At 38.8% G+C, this 15986-nt stretch overlaps 2 protein-coding genes across 4 annotated transcripts in view; both read right to left on the bottom strand.

Moving 5' to 3' along the window:
* cacnb4a (calcium channel, voltage-dependent, beta 4a subunit) overlaps positions 1–8725 on the bottom strand; it is a 46070-nt gene extending 37345 nt beyond the window's left edge. For both annotated transcript variants that reach the window (XM_028435508.1, XM_028435509.1), the window contains exons 1-2: positions 8467–8725; positions 6833–6916 (exon numbers count right to left, since the gene is read on the bottom strand). In XM_028435508.1, the coding sequence (XP_028291309.1) occupies positions 6833–6916; positions 8467–8508 (126 nt within the window). In that variant the 5' untranslated portion in view covers positions 8509–8725. The remainder of the gene's footprint in view (positions 1–6832; positions 6917–8466) is intronic.
* A 4295-nt stretch (positions 8726–13020) lies between these two features.
* stam2 (signal transducing adaptor molecule (SH3 domain and ITAM motif) 2) overlaps positions 13021–15986 on the bottom strand; it is a 17847-nt gene continuing 14881 nt past the window's right edge. Inside the window, exon 14 of one of the 2 annotated variants that reach the window (XM_028435502.1) lies at positions 13021–13861. In XM_028435502.1, coding sequence (XP_028291303.1) covers positions 13675–13861 — 187 coding nt within the window. In that variant the 3' untranslated portion in view covers positions 13021–13674. The remainder of the gene's footprint in view (positions 13862–15986) is intronic. The other variant, XM_028435503.1, reaches the window with a different exon arrangement.

The raw sequence follows: 15986 nt of genomic DNA, 5'->3' as shown, positions 1-15986 counted from the left end.
GAAAGGAGATAGGAGGGACTATTCGGACGTAGCCATAGCTTTGTATGAAAATATATAAAATGGCCTGTAAACTATTTCAGCACTTTTATCGCTAAATCTGCGCTTTTGTTCTCTACATGAGGATGTAAAACAACAAAGAATGGAGATGAAGTTGTTTACTCCATATTTACCGTGAAGGCTTCTCTGCAAAATATAAATGGAAACTTATCAATGTCTGTCTGTTGCAAGCCAAACTTGTGATTGCTTTAAAGTGGAAAGATGTTGAGGGACCTAATAGCAGTCAGTGAATTAAGGAAATATCTTCCACTCTAGCATTAGAAGTCAAAGTCAGCTTTATTGTTGAATCCACAACATGTACAAAACATGTGAAGATTTGAAATTACTGTTTGTCTCGCTGCCACACATTCACAAACACAAAAAAATGACAATGTAGAACATATAAATTATAAAGACAGGACAACAACAAGTATTTACAATATTTACATTGAGAGTGCAGATATGAATATGAAAATAAATATATATAAATATAACTATGATATATTACAGTAGTGCAGGGCAGTCATAAAGTGGCTGGTGTAAACGTGAGTTCTATTGGAGAGGGTTATTCCAAAGTTATTGTGTGCAGGGGGAGGGTGCAGTACACGGAGAGAGTTGAGATTTCTTACTGACTTTGCAGCCTCCTCCCAGATGACAGCAGACTGAAAAGGCTGTGTAGTGGGTGGGTGGGGTTACCCACAATCCAGAGGGCTATGCAGGTGAGACGGGTGCTGTAAATGTTCTGGAGGGAAGGAAAGAGGAACCAAGAACCTTCTCAGCTGCTCTCACTATGCGCTGGAGGGACACAGTAATGTAGCTGGATTGGATGCTCTCCATGGTTCCTCTGTAGGAGGTGCACATGATGGGGGCGGGGGCTCTGGCTCTTCTCAGTTTGCGGAGGAAGTAAAGGCGCTGTTGAGGTTTCTTGGCTAGTGAGGTGGTGTTGGTGGCCCAGGAGAAGTCCTCCGTGTCCGTGATGTGCACACCCAGGAACTTGGTGCTGCTCACACTCTCCACAGCAACACTGTTGATGTCCAGAGGAGGATGCTGAGTGTGCGCTCTCCTGAAGTCCACAACAAAGTGACTTATATAGCCAGAGGCAAAGCTGAGGGATTTTATGAAATGTGGACTCTTTTCTTACACTTTATGGATGATCTAAACGTACAACATCCTGCGACTAAAAAAGGGTTGCTGCAACCACCAACATCGTAACAGGAAGGCCTGTGATTTGCTACTTTAACTCTAGTTAAGCTTTTCTTTTTTCATAATTCATTAATGTATTTTTTTTAATTAATTTTTATTTCATTTTATTATTTTTTTCTGTATATTCCTTCTTAACTATGATCAGACTTTTTTATGTGATTTCATTTTATTATTATTATAATTATTGTTCTTTCTTTTTGCCGATGAGCTTGTCTTGCTGAGGATGGGAGGGAGGGAGGGAGGGTTGTTGTTGTTCATCCTATTACAAAGAAAAAGTCAATAAACAAATTGTGAAAAAAAAAAGAATAGAGATGAAGTCGAAGTAAAGAAAGTGTTCAGTGAGGGAAGGTCACATGAGTCATTACGTATGTTCCATGTAAGGCTGTCTGCATTTCTAGTCACTGCCTGGAGAGGGAGGTGGAGTGGTTTCTGTAAATCAAGTCTCAGGGAATGACCCCTGTTGTTAAAGGAGGCTGTTACTATGGATACACGTGGGAATCAAAGTGTATCCTCAGCTCCTCTTCTCACCTGATGACGCTTAAGCCAATGATGACACCAATCATAGCGGGGGTGGCACAGATATCTGCCAGTGTGCAATTAAGAGCAGGGGTGAACAAGAAATGTGTGAATACATCCCACTTTGGTTTTCTATGTGCTGTTTAACCTCTGAATATTTCCCCCTTTTTAAAATTTTGTCTAATTTTATCTGTGGTGTATTTCTGTTTCTTTCTTCTAGACAACTGGGCCAGATCGTGCAGGTGGTCATGGTAAACTGTCATCAGTGTAGCCAGTTGGGAGGTTTACCATTTATTTGATTGGTTTCAAACCCCACATATTTAAACGGTAATAAAATCGAGGCAAGTCAGCGGAAGGAAAAGCAGCAAAGTAGTGACTGTGTCATGGCTGGCCAATGATCAAATATGCATGTGAGAACCATCAGTGTGGGTTAACCTCAGGGGTATTAATGCTTTGTCCTGGAAGGTAGCAATCCAGGAGGTTTTAGATGCTTTCCTACTCCTATTCCTACACAATTGAATATACTAAAGGTTTCATCTTGCAAAAGAGCCTCTAAGGCAGCATCAAGTTTGGACACCTGTGATCGAGGAAATGGTGCTTCTTCCTACTTGCACTCAGAGGAGAAGGACGCTATTGTCCCCTTGCGCCCTTTTTTTCCTGCTTGCTGCTCTTTGTCTTGTTTTTGTTTTGTTTTAATCTAACAGGAGCCTCTATCAGCATCCCATCCTGAATCTAATCATGGAATTGATTATCTGGTCTTTCTTCGCTTTTGGTCAAATCTCTCTACTAGAAGGACGGGCAATTGGAGAGTTCACATTAGCAAGTCCTGAGGATGTGGAAGACGCCAAACACCAGATTGGAATTCATGATATCTTGTCTTCTGTTGAATGGATTTGGCATTTTCCTGATTCATCGCAAAACTGGATTATGTTGGCAGCACTATTGGAAGCCACAGTCATCAACGAAAGGAGCAAAATTCTCTGAACACTCTCAGATGCATTCCACCGTGGAACTTTAAGAGTGGATAGTTTGTTTTACAGGAAATGGCCACACTATTGCATTACTGAATTGACTAGGAATAGTAGGGCTGGCAGTCATGTTATGGCTAACCCGTCTCAAAACACCTTCTCTATTCTCATTCGGCGCCCTGTGAATGAACAGCCTGTCAGTTTTTCCTCTCTTCAAACTCTTCAAGGATAGAATGTTGATACGACGCTCTGACCTCTCCCTCACTTTCCATGTACACCTGGACCCGGCTCTGCCAACTAACTCTCGAGGTCATCTCTACAGCAACGCCGTCCCACTTCATTGGCATTTGAGACAAACTGTGTGAGAGTCAGGGCCAGTTTTGACAGCAAAAGTGGTTCACACCAAACGCGTTTCGAGCGTTAAAATAATGCCTCATGCCTGTAGTTGGACGCTTGTGCTCATTGAATCAGTACGCTTGTCACCAGCGTCAAAGACGCTCTGGACCCGCGTTCAAACAAGTTGGGAAGAGCACGGGTCAAGGGGAGGGGCTTCTCTGTTACCGGTGGTGTTCATACAATGAATGATATTGTGGCGATAAGTTCATATGTTCATAATTCACCCAGTGACTGTGAAGTGGTGGGGAACATTATTGTTTTGAGAAGGCGGTGTTTCTGGTTGGATGTATTTTGGTGTGACTCACTGTGTGGACTGTGATGTTAGAGGGCTATAAAGAAGTGTGGTTGAATAGAGAATGAAGTTTGGAGGTCCTTGCTGAACACGCCACCTCCGTCTCCCGTTCATCGGCTCTACATTGTCGAGAGAATTGCTTGCTTCATTTGTGCCTCGGCGCTGTTTCTGGATTCAACAGAGCTGCGCTTGGACGTCAGTGCAACTTTTGTCTCTCCCGTGCTCAGTTGACCCGCATCTGCGCTCGCATCTCCTAGCAGGAAAAGCAGAAAAGTGCCTGTCCATCTGTTTCCGGCTAGTGTTTTTTTTCCTCATTATTCTGAATACGTCACGGTTGGGGAAAACTCCTGATTGGTCGACGCGCCGCGATCTTCCCCAAAAGTTCAACAATCCCAACTCCAGCGTCGGCCCCGTTGGAGGCGCCGGACGCACGTCAAAAGCTTGAAATCTCAAAACGCGCTGTGTCCACCGCGCGAAAAGCTTTAAAACGCGCCACACAGGAGGCATGGGACACGCAGCGGGACCTCTGATGCTCCCTAGAAGAGTGTCCACCATATATTGTCTATGTAAATCTGATGCTGTTGACGCTTTGGACGCATTTGGTGTGAATGTGCCATTACACTGTATGCAGCAATCAGCAAGTGACTGATAGGAGTAAAGGAGTAGACGCAAGGGCTTGTAATTGGAGGGTCACCAGTCCAACCTGGACCATGACTGTGGGATGTTAACCCTAGCTGCTTATGTTGTAGGTCGCTTTGGATAAAAGTGTCTGCTTAATGAAATTGTACTGTATTTTTCACGATCTGGTCCTTTGCTATACTGTCGTACCATATATTTCACTTGCAAATTTTATATTACCTGTATTTACAAGACCAGTTCAGTAAACTGGAGTAGTGTGACGATAGACAGAGTTAATACTATACCGTATACAATAATAGGCTTACAATAACGACACACTACGGTGTTCTGGAAAGAAAAAAAAGACAAAAGAAATTGCAGTTGGAGAAATAACCATGCTTTTTATTCAATTAATTTCATTTCATTTTAATCCGTTCAGAAATTTGTGATATATCTTGCTAACAAACATCGACATTATTATTATTATTATTATTATTATTAATAATAATAATAATAATAATAATAATAATAATAATAATAATAATAATAATAATAATAATGGCTTGGATTTATATAGGTACTTATATAGGAAACTCAAGGCGCGTTACAAAAACCATTATTCATTCAAATCAGTCACTCACATCAGTCATGCCGGTGGTGGTAAGCTACAATGTAGCCACAGCTGCCCTGGGGGATACTGACAGAAGTGTGGCTGCCACCAACATTCATGCATAATTCATACTCATTCATACGAGGCAATGTGGGTAGTGCTTTGCCCATGGACACAATGACAATAGAGCAGGATTCAAACCCCCAATCCTTTGGTTACTGGACCAAAGGGCCACGGTCGCCCCATAACATTAACAGACACCAAATCCAAGCAGCAACACTGTCATACTCATAAATCATAACTGACTATTGTTTGACAAGTTGTCGGATGCTCTTGTTAGCACACCTGCACACACGATCTCCAACCTGATTTGTTCAGATGTCACATCGTATTATTCTAAGTAGTGTCAGGGGGAATAAGGTGAGCACTTCATGTGTGATGGAGCAAAATGCAGATAGGAACAGCAGAGGCCAGAATTCAAATTGCACTTGCATTACTGCTAGTTTTGTTACTTTCAGGCTGAAAATTAACTGATTGAAGCTTGAAGCTGAATAAACTCGAGAAGGGACTTTAATGTCATCTGAAATTTCTATAGACAACTCACCCCCAAAATCATTACACCTCCCACCTCCTGTATTAATTCAATGCACACATCTTGGGTTAATTCATTACATTAACATTACCATTAAAAATGACCTTTTTCCTCTAAAGCAGGGATCTGCAACCTTTACTCTCAAAGGAGCCATTTTGCCTCATCTCACCTGGATTAAAGTCCTCCTGGAGCCGGAAAAAAACCTTCTCAATGAAGACAATACAGTGAATGAAATTCTATACAGTTAAAATGACATAGAATAATGTTTGATTTCATGATTTGATTTATATTGATCATGTAAATGGCAACTTAAAAACAAATTAAAATAAAATGAAATAAATTAACATCAAGAAATAACAACTAAACAGTATCTTGTATCTTCAAATTCTTACACATCTCAGTTTACATGAACACAATGTTATATAAAGAAGATTATTTTTAGTGAATGTATTTAAAGGGCTACAAAAAGTAACTTGAAGTTTGATTACACATGATCATGTGATCAACACATGCTAATTTCTCATTTCTTGCCACACATAAAACATGCATATTTAACCTGCACATTGGTGGTTAAATGAATCCGTCCCCACACTATTAAAATCTCTATTTTCTTCCAGATTAGTGTTTTTGTTGGTTTAGTTATTTACCAGGGATTTAAAACTTAAGATTAGCCACAGGTGCAGGAAAGTTGATGGTCTGTAGATGTTGCAGGAAGTGAAGTAGGAAGGTGCTGAGTCATTGCACAATGTGATTTATCTTTAGGTTAACAAATTGTTAAATCTTGATTTTATTTGTCATTAATCAATAATAGCCTCTGTTGGAAAATAACAACTCTTTATTTCAATAGGTTTTTTTTAAAGCTATAGGGAGCCATTGCAAAAGAGTCAAAGAGCCACATGAGGCTCCAGAGCCGCAGGTTGCAGACCCCTGCTCTAAAGGATGTGACTTAAGTTATTTTCACACTTTCCACACCAAAGGCTCCCATATCACGAGCCGACATTTTAAAAACACATTCTGCCACTGTTTCTAGAAGCTTTGCTTGGTAAATAAAGAGCCCATCTGGTACTGCAGCATTCCAGTGATTTATTTTCGTTCCCAGCGATTTAAAGGACTTGCAGGTTGCGAAGCTTTAGAGCAAGATTAGTAGAATTACATTTTATTGGCAAGCGCATTCATTTTCTGATGCATAAAGCTCTATAGCAATACACTTACCTTGATTTAATCTAAATTGTAAGTAAATTCCACTTCTAAAACCAACAAACTTGAGATCGGATGAATTTACTAGTTTTTTGATTGTCAGGAGGAAGGATGCTAGAGCCCAGGCAGGGCACAACATAGCAAACTCCAATGGAAAACAGTTCACTATGACTGTTCTTGTTACTGATTATATGATATTTGATTAGTTATGCCTGGTAACAAAACTTGGTTGTTCTAATTCAGCCAAATGTGGCTCAAAAGTAACTTTATCAAGGTTATATAATAATGTTATCATTATTTTAATGGGTTTCAGCATCCTCGGCAAAGGAGACCAAGAAATCTAATTGCGCCGTATTGGTTGCGGCATTTACAGAGAAGGTAAACAATGATGCTGGTGACGATACCTGTCTGAGGATGAAGCTGGTGGAGGTTGTGCTGCCGTCAGATCTCTTAAGTCGACTGCGTCTGGAGTAGGTTCCTCGGTTAGCCTGGGGAAACCAAAACAGAGAATGATATCCTGGTTTTTTTTTTTTTTGTGTTTGTTTGATATATTTTGTTCCTAATGTTCATCTGTAGATCCTCTCTGACTGAAACTCAAGGGCACCTTTTTCCATGTGCCTCCATTAAAACAGCCACCTATGGGGTTCATGTGGTTCCTTTCCAGCTGGTTCTGGTCCTCAGCTGTGACCTCATTTCAGAAATGCACCAAAATCCCTGGCCAATAAATCAAAACCAACATGGCTGTGCTGCAGCATTCACACATTTGTCACTTTCTCTTAGAGTGTCACGTGAACCTTAGGTAGGTTAATGATAAAGTCTAAGCTTTTAATGTGCCATCATAACCTTCTATAAGAGTTAGTATAATGTATGTATTCATTGTATTGTCTCATTAAGGATTTAACTGTGTAATACAGCATGTCCTGTTTCACACTTGAATTATTTTATTAGGGAGACAAAGCAATCCTTCAGCAGCTGTCAAAGATTTAAAAAATTGCTCTTTCAGCAACATTTAAGTTTGACCAAGAGGAGTTTGTCCATTTGTACACACACACACACACACACACACACATATATATATATATATATATATATATATATATATATATATATATATATATATATATATATATATATATACGGACACGTCATAGCAGCAGTTGAAGTAGCAGCTCTTCTTACATAAGGAAAAATTGCATTATTTGTTATCAGAATAAAAAGATGAAGATCTTTTGTTGCAGGGATTCAATGGATTATTTATCACGTTCATTATAACAAACACACACCGTTTTGTTACTTATTTGTTTGTTTTTTAAACTACAATCACACGTGAATGTCATTTCATACATCATGGAGCTCCATCAGAGAAATGGTTAATAAATGTCCATTTTTTTGATGAATCAGAGCCTCGCTCTGCTGCAGGAGCTGTACATCAGTTTGACCAACAGTAACCAAATATATAGTGACAAATATATTGTATTATTTCCAATATCTGTAAAGATAAAAAAGAGATCAAGCTGTAAATGTAAAATTGAGTGATTTCTGATATAATAATAATTAGAAATGGAAAAAGAATAATAGGCAAACTTGATGAGATGTACAGTGTGAAATTAGATTAAATCAGATAAATCGAGTTTTATTGGAAATCAAATGCATTTTGATAAAGCATACAATTAGACAAAATGGGTTTACAAAAATAATGAGTACAAAAAAAAAAAAAAAAAAAAAAAAAAAACAGGGAGCAGACAGAATAACATGAGATTTACAATAATTTAATAGTATATTCAATATGTTCCTAATATAAGGTACATGAGGAAAATAGTCCAGAGAAGAAAAGCAAAAAATATAAAACAAAAATAATTCTAAATAAAACTAGATTGATTAAACTAAGTTGTGCGTCACGTGAGGCGCGGGGGGGAAAAACTAAAGTATAAAAACACATTAAACTTGTGATTTTAAATCAGATGAATAGATGTTATCAGTGCGTGTTAACATGTAAAGTTGAGGATGCATCATGCAGACTGCAGCCCGAGGCTCCTACCTGGAACACGGCCCTCTCTCGGTTGTAGATGTGCCGGGACATCTCCGCCAGTTCATCGGTCCAGGGCGGAGGCTGACGCTCCGAAGGCGGGCAGTGAACCGGCGGCTCCACCTTGGAAATGAGTTCCTCCAGCAGGAGGAGGAAATGTGGAGAAAAGGGAGAAAACTGACAGCAGCTGCTCAGAGATGCTCAGTTTGTGACGGTCTGTAGTCGACAGTCCACTGTGGGCTTCAACCCCCACTCCTCCTCCTCCTCTTCCTCATCATCATCATCATCATCATAAGGGCTTTAAACGTGGTGCGTTCAAAGACAAGGCAGCAAATCGGTAAAACAGCTGCCATACAACGCCAAGTGAACATTTACTGACCCAAGTTACATAATGTATCGAATACTATCAGGATGGAAGGATAATTTCACCCATAATAACAATAAGACTCCCTCTTTAAAGCATGGACTATTTTGTTTTTGATCAGACTCAATGATTCACCCATGTCATTAAAACAGTGGTTCCCAACCCTTTTTTGGGTCGTGACCCACACATTTCTGGGTACCCCAGAGACATTCTTTTGTAACACTTTACTTGAAGTTTTATACATAAATGTTGACATTATGCTGTCAAAGTCTGTTATTATTATGACATGACACCTGTCATTTTCAGCATGAATAAGGTGTCATGAAGGCTGTCATTAAGTGTTGTTCGTTACCCTAACCCCACTTCATCCCTCCACCTAACCCAAAAAATGCCAACATAGCTCCAAAGGTGTCATAATTTAGCGAACAACACCTAATGACAGCCTTTATGACACCGTATTCATGCTAATGACATCGTAATGTCAGCCTCATGGATAAATCTTATTAACGTGTCACCCATTTTTATTTATTTTTTTCATCAGTTTTTGATCATTTTTGGTATACTGAGTTACGAGTAGCCAGGACAAGTGCACAAAAGTGACAAGTGACTGCATTTTATTTCATTTTAACTAGATTTATATTTGAGAAAGTAAAAGTATAGAATACAGTTGTTTGAGATTATGTGTGGTGTTTTAATTTGAAAAAGAATAATCTTTTTTTTATTTATTTATTATTCATTATAATTTTCATTCAGTTGGATTTATTTTCTTTTTTTCAGGCAACATTATTTGAATATGAATCTTGCATGAAAAAAGATGACAAAGTCAAAGTGGTGCACTATGTACCACTGTAAACTAAATCATTCTGTACACTATGGAATCTTCTTGTACGGACTGTAGCCTGTGTGTGATAAATTACACTCTTAAGACAACATGGCCTTCTACGAGCCTTTCATCGCATGAATTATCTTTAATCCTTCATTATGAAAACGATGAAAAAAAATCACTTAAGGTCTTACCAAAATTAAAGTGGATTTTATCTATTCCCATGGCAACATGGTGGCTTTGGGTAAACTTTAATAATAAAGTTACATGTTTACTTTTTAGAAGTCACATCAGCTACAAAGCAAGCCTGTTCACTGGCCATATGTCACCATCAAAGCTGGCCAGACTCTGAATCTGTCTCTGCCAAAACAAATGCAAACAGAGACAGTGTGAGTGTCCCCACAATGGTGTTTACATAAGATCCTTCATAATATAATAATTTATTTCCCTGCTCCAGGATTGCTATGTATATCTCATTATCAGGCCATCTGCAACATACAACTTAAACATACAGGACTGTAATTCTACTTCTGGACTGGCAGGTTCATTTGTTGCTGTAGATCAGAATGCAGTATGATTAAAAATAAAAAAAAAATAAAAAAATATATATACATACTGTATATATATAATTCTTTTAGTTTTGTTTAATTTTGAACACAAAACCATAAACATCCTTGTTAGTGCAACTGTTGATGGGTGGCATTTAAAGCTGTTATTTAGATTAGAATGGCATGCTTCCACTATTTATCGCATATTTTTATGTCATAATATCCAAAATACATTATTTCTGACTGTTTAGCAGAATGTCCCTTTACTTAGAATTTATACTACCTCAAAATTAGCCACTGATTGGACGACGGACTCTCCTTGTCATGATTTTAGTGAGTATATTGACATCTGCCAAGGAGGTAATATTTTCACCGGCATTTATTGAATACAAAAAAATAATACATTAATTTTAACAAACTTTTAACCAAAGATAGAACTTACGATATGGAAAAATCCATGAAATTTGTGAGGTAATCCAAATCAATATATGATTCAAAATATCCTATCTCTCATGATCAGTGAAATGTCATATTGAGTCATAATTAACTGATACTTATTAAAGTTGACTGTTTTATCTGGATAAGATCCAGATTGGGTGTTTCATTGCAATAAAAAAATGGGGTGTGCTGCCTAAAATCTATGGGCACACCCCATTTTTTTTGTGGCTATCCGTGTGGTTACCGTATCAATATATCAACATTCTATCCGTACGCAGCGCCACTATTTGGCCAGTTTAGGTCATGTGACTTAGACTAAACCTTACCCAAAACCTAACCCTAAAATTTGTTACGATACAGGGCTATAAGCTAACGCTAACCCTAAGACGCTACGTACTTGTACTTCGGTAACCAATAGCACCGGGGGTTGTCCATACGGCAACTGTAAAAATAGACATTTTCTAGATTTTAACCCCTGTATAGTTATTGAGGATGGAAATGTCTTCAAAGCCTTTAAAGTGTGAATGATCTTGTATTGTGATCAGAATCACTGATCCAGATAACTGAATATTTGGTAATGAAGATATTTGGCACTTGGCGGAGGTTTGCGCTCTCTGAGAACTCTTTTGTTTCATTCAGTCTTTGTTCGATTTTAATTACTGCAAGTGTTTTTATGACAATTATTATTCATGAAATTAACCCTGATCAAAATTAGTCAAGCAGTTAATGAAGGCTGACACTTGCACATTGCAAAAAGATGCTGATGCATTAAAGCCAATTTCAGCCCCCTGCCTTTGTCAGAATAATTGAAGTGGATCGAAACGACCAGTAATGTAGTCATTCCCTGCCATTGCAGCAGTTGATGGGCCCTGAAAAGAAAAGAGGGCAGCACTCTCCTGGACAAACAGATGATCAATGAGCCTTCCTCAGCAGACGGAGATGCCCACTGTGCCGCTCACAGACGGTGACTCAGCATGTCCGTGGAGAACCATTTCTCTTCAAGTGCCTCTGTGATGTTTGGAAAAGCAGCCTTAAAATATAACTTTAAAAGCACAGGTTTCATCTGAATTCCTCAAAACGAGCAGAAAGCCATAAAAAAAGACTAATTAATAAATCATGTCTGCTGGGTGCACAGAGGGATAATTACTGTAAGTGAAGATCTGCTATTTCCATCATGTTGCTTTTAATTGTAGAAATGTAATTAACTAAGCAGAGCCAAAAGAGTCGAGAGGAGGAAAAAAAAAAGACAGACTCTTGATCCAAGTTTTTCTTCTTTTAATTTCAAAGAATCTTATAAGTTTTGCTCAATTACAAAAGCAGTTTTAAAATCTTGAATAAAGTAACTTTACTTGGGAGACTTTTAAATATACAGAATTATACATATCCAGAGAAAGCTGAGACACGATGTCCAAGCTCAGGCAATTGTTTGAATTTCTACATAAAACAAGGCATTCAGTGGTAAACATGTTTACATGACTAAGGTGCAAAACCAATTACCAATCTGTGTATTTTACAACTAATATACAGTGATTTTAAAATAAAACATTTTACAGGAAATACAGACTCTTCTGTGAAAGTCGCTGTTTTTTTTTTAAAGCAATGTCATAAGCAGTAGGTTTTAAACAATACTTCATTCCTTTCTCAACATTTTTTTTTAATATATTGTGTTCTATTTTCATTCAAAACAAAAAGTCCACTCTAGAATCACAACATAGGTAAGGACACTGAGAATCTATGCACAAGTTGATCATCTCAGCATTTGCATAAAACATGGATTTACTGCCAGAAAGAGAATGAAGAGAAGCCAAAAACCAAATGACGCTTCAACCGAGAGGACACTCAAAACAATACACACCTATCATTTCACCCTGAAATGATAGGTGAACATTTTGGTGATGCTTCCTTGAATAAAAAACCTAATTTGAGTATAAATGTGATTGAATGTTAGTTTAACAAATGTTTGTTCTGTAATGAGAAGCTCTGTTTCCACACCATGTTTGGTTCAGTCACCGATTCATCACTAAACAATCAGAAGATGATCCAATCCTTGACTCTCGTTGGATACGAGAACAAAAAACACTGCAGCCATTGCATGGATTTTATTGCAAATGCACGTGCTTGTTGTGCACGGCACCTGTGGGTGACCGTAGAAACAGACATGTTAACCTGACAGCACAACATGCTGAGTGTTCACTGTGGTGCAGTTGACTTGCACACACACTCTTATCGAGTAAACCTAATGTTGCCAATTCAGGGCATCAGGATGATGACACTCTGAACATGTTCCCAGTCCATCGCAGCACTCACAGTCAGTCCCACACACAAGTTCATGAACTGTGGGAGGAAACAGTAGCTTCAATGCTTACTATCCTGTCAAGCAGTTCAGTCTTTTTTATCATCTACCTCACACGTTAAGTCATTAGAGATATGTTAGAGTTCTGAGAATAACAATAGTAGTAATAGAGGAAAATAAAAGCCTGTATTAGGTTGATTACGTTCACTCGTGTTTTTCTTTTTTTTTTTTTTACTGATTTCCCTGTAAAGCCACAGAAACTCTGCCAGTGCAAACTGAAAAAACTAAAGAACTAAATAGCAGTTTTACTGAGTCAAAAACAATTATTTACTGGCAAAAGCATGGGGTGAGTTGTTTATCAGCTCAATCATATAACTGTGTAGGAGTGACTTTGAGCTAAAAGTATGAAATATGAATAGTGGCTCTAGGTGATGACCGCTCTTTGAACAATCTCTCCCATTGCCGTTTCTTATTAGTATCCTGCATTGTTCATGAAAATCAGCTTTGCTTTCACTCTGCGCTGATGTAGAAGAGCACAGGAGAAAACTCTGCTACTGCTTTAAGTCTTTGTGACCGGTGAGTCCAGCAGACCTCAGGTATGCTCACCTCTCTTATATCAACAGCAAGAAGAATGCCAAACTATGAATCCTACACCAAAAGCCTCAGATACCCATTCTTACACATAAAGTGAACACACACCTGAAATATCAGGAGGGCGTGTGTGTGTGTGCGTCGCAGGTGGGCTGTGAGTCTGTTACAGCAGAGGTTGATGATAAAAGGCCTGCTGCTGCTGAGCAGCCTGGTGAGACGAAGCGGTGGTTGGGTAGGACACAGGAGGCAGGCTGGAGCTGTGATAGGCTGACATATCCATAGCTCCGCCCACCTGCGGCGGGTAAGGCGCTCCGGCAGTTTGGCTCATGTACTGAGTGTTAATGCTGCTGCTGTGAAGAAAGTGCAAGCACCAAATGGGAGCATGAGGTGAGAAACATACAGTTTTTATAGTTGTGAGGATTATTTGAGTGTTTTTTTAGCAGCTGTGCTCCTATGTCACATTCTACCTGGAGTACCAACAATAGACACTAAATCCTCTCTGATCCCACTGGTTTAATAGGGAACAATGAGGTGATCATATTACAGAATTTTTTCAGTATTAGCTCTTGTTCTTATGAACAAACTGTGTTGTTTCTACTAGGGCTGCACGATTTTGACAAAAAACCTTGCGATTCGATAAAACATTTATTTGAATGCGTATGTTTTATTTTTTCAAAATTCTGTGTTTTCCACATCAATTTTTTAAAATTCAATTTTTTTTAGGAATATTAATCAATTTTTTCAGAAAATATTACTTTTTAACTCCTGAGGAAACTAAATAAATACTAATAAATAAAAAACCTATAAATAAACAAAAATGTCTGTCAAAAATAAAGTAAGATACAATTATAAGGAAAACATAAGTTGTACTGTGAGGAAACTAAATAAATCTATCTATAAAAGCAAGGAATCTCTGTCCGTCTGTCAGTGTGTGTGTCTGTCTGTGCCTCAAATATCTCTGGTGTTCAGGGACAGCCAGTTGAAGGTAGATATGCTGCAAAATGTGAGAGCTTGTAGAATGTGATGTGAGCTTGTGTATAAAAAATGTAAAATATATTTAATGTCACAAATGATGTATAGACTGATGTTTACACATGAGAAAAATTACTTTGTTTCGGTCATATCACCGGCTGCTGCACTAAAAAGACTCCAAATCCTCGCTTCTGATTGGTCAATCATACACACGGGGGAGCGGAGAGGGGAGGGGCCATTTCTACGAGCATGAATCAGTTTTGCTACAGACATCTCACAAAATGTGTGGCAAAACTCAAGCAACGCAGATTCACATGAGAAAAGTAGTTTGTGCATCTGTAGCGGTAGATTCGAGAAGTTGTAACCGGTGAGTTGTGGTTGTAAATGATCATTTACGCAAGTAATTAAAAGACGTGAATAAATGTTGGATTACAAGTTTGCAGCTGTAATTTTATGTGTAATTATCAGTCTATACATTTTTTCTCATCATTTGTGACATTAAATTTATTTCACACGTGTGTGTAGATTTTTTGTACACAAGCTCACATCACATTCTACAGCCTCTCATATTTTGCAACATATCAACCTTCATCAGACAGAGCTCATACTTGCTACATAGCTGCAACTTGGTTCAAAGCTGTGCAACGTCGCATGTACTGTAATGCTACAGTTAATGAATAATTTCATGAAATTGTCTACCGAGAGCAAAGTAGAGCCACGAGAGTCACGTGTGCACCCAGAGCCAATCACTGCACAGCTCCGCTCCGGTGCGTGCCAGAGCCAATCACAGGGGCGAGCTAGAGTCACGTGTGCGGCCAGAGCCAATCGCTGAAGAGCTTGAGTAGCTACGTGAGCATGCACCAGACGTGCACGCGCACAGCCAAGCAGACACACGAGTGAAAGAGAGGAAGATAGTTTAAGGCTCTTTCACAAGTTTTAAGCTCCTGTGGAATTCTCTTTTGAGGAAACATACTTTTTGACTGTTCCTTATTTCTTGATTACGTTTTAAAATGTTTATTTTCATTTTATTTTGAAATCACGGCGGAATCAACGCAGGTTAGACCGGAGTGAGGGGTAGACCGGAGAGGGGGAGGGCCGTCTGAGCAGCCGCGCTCACACTGATATACAAGCAAAGCTCTCAAGTCTCACGCATTAGGCGTGAGACACACGAATTTCAACCTGATGTGAGCCACTGAGTGCATGCATGTGCGCGACTGAAGCGCGTTCGTGTGTGTGAGCCCACGGAGAAGTAGCAAGTCACACACACACCATGTTTCCTCTGGAAGTGTGAGCCACACACATGATTTATAGATGAAGTTATTCTCAGTCTGCTCGCTAAGTTACATTTGTTTGTATATTGATTACTAACCATGGAAGATAAGCACCCCTGCACTAAGAAATGTTAAATGCTAAAAGAATAGTTTTATTTGTACAAATTTGTGTCTTTTATCAGATTCTACCTAAACCGCAGCACTGGTGCAAACTTTATCAATTTATCATGCA

The sequence above is a fragment of the Gouania willdenowi genome, chromosome 21 (assembly GCF_900634775.1).
Source record: "Gouania willdenowi chromosome 21, fGouWil2.1, whole genome shotgun sequence".
Taxonomy (NCBI): domain Eukaryota; kingdom Metazoa; phylum Chordata; class Actinopteri; order Blenniiformes; family Gobiesocidae; genus Gouania; species Gouania willdenowi.
The sequence above is the reverse complement of the archived record's forward strand: the minus strand, read 5'-3'. Positions and strand labels throughout refer to the sequence as shown.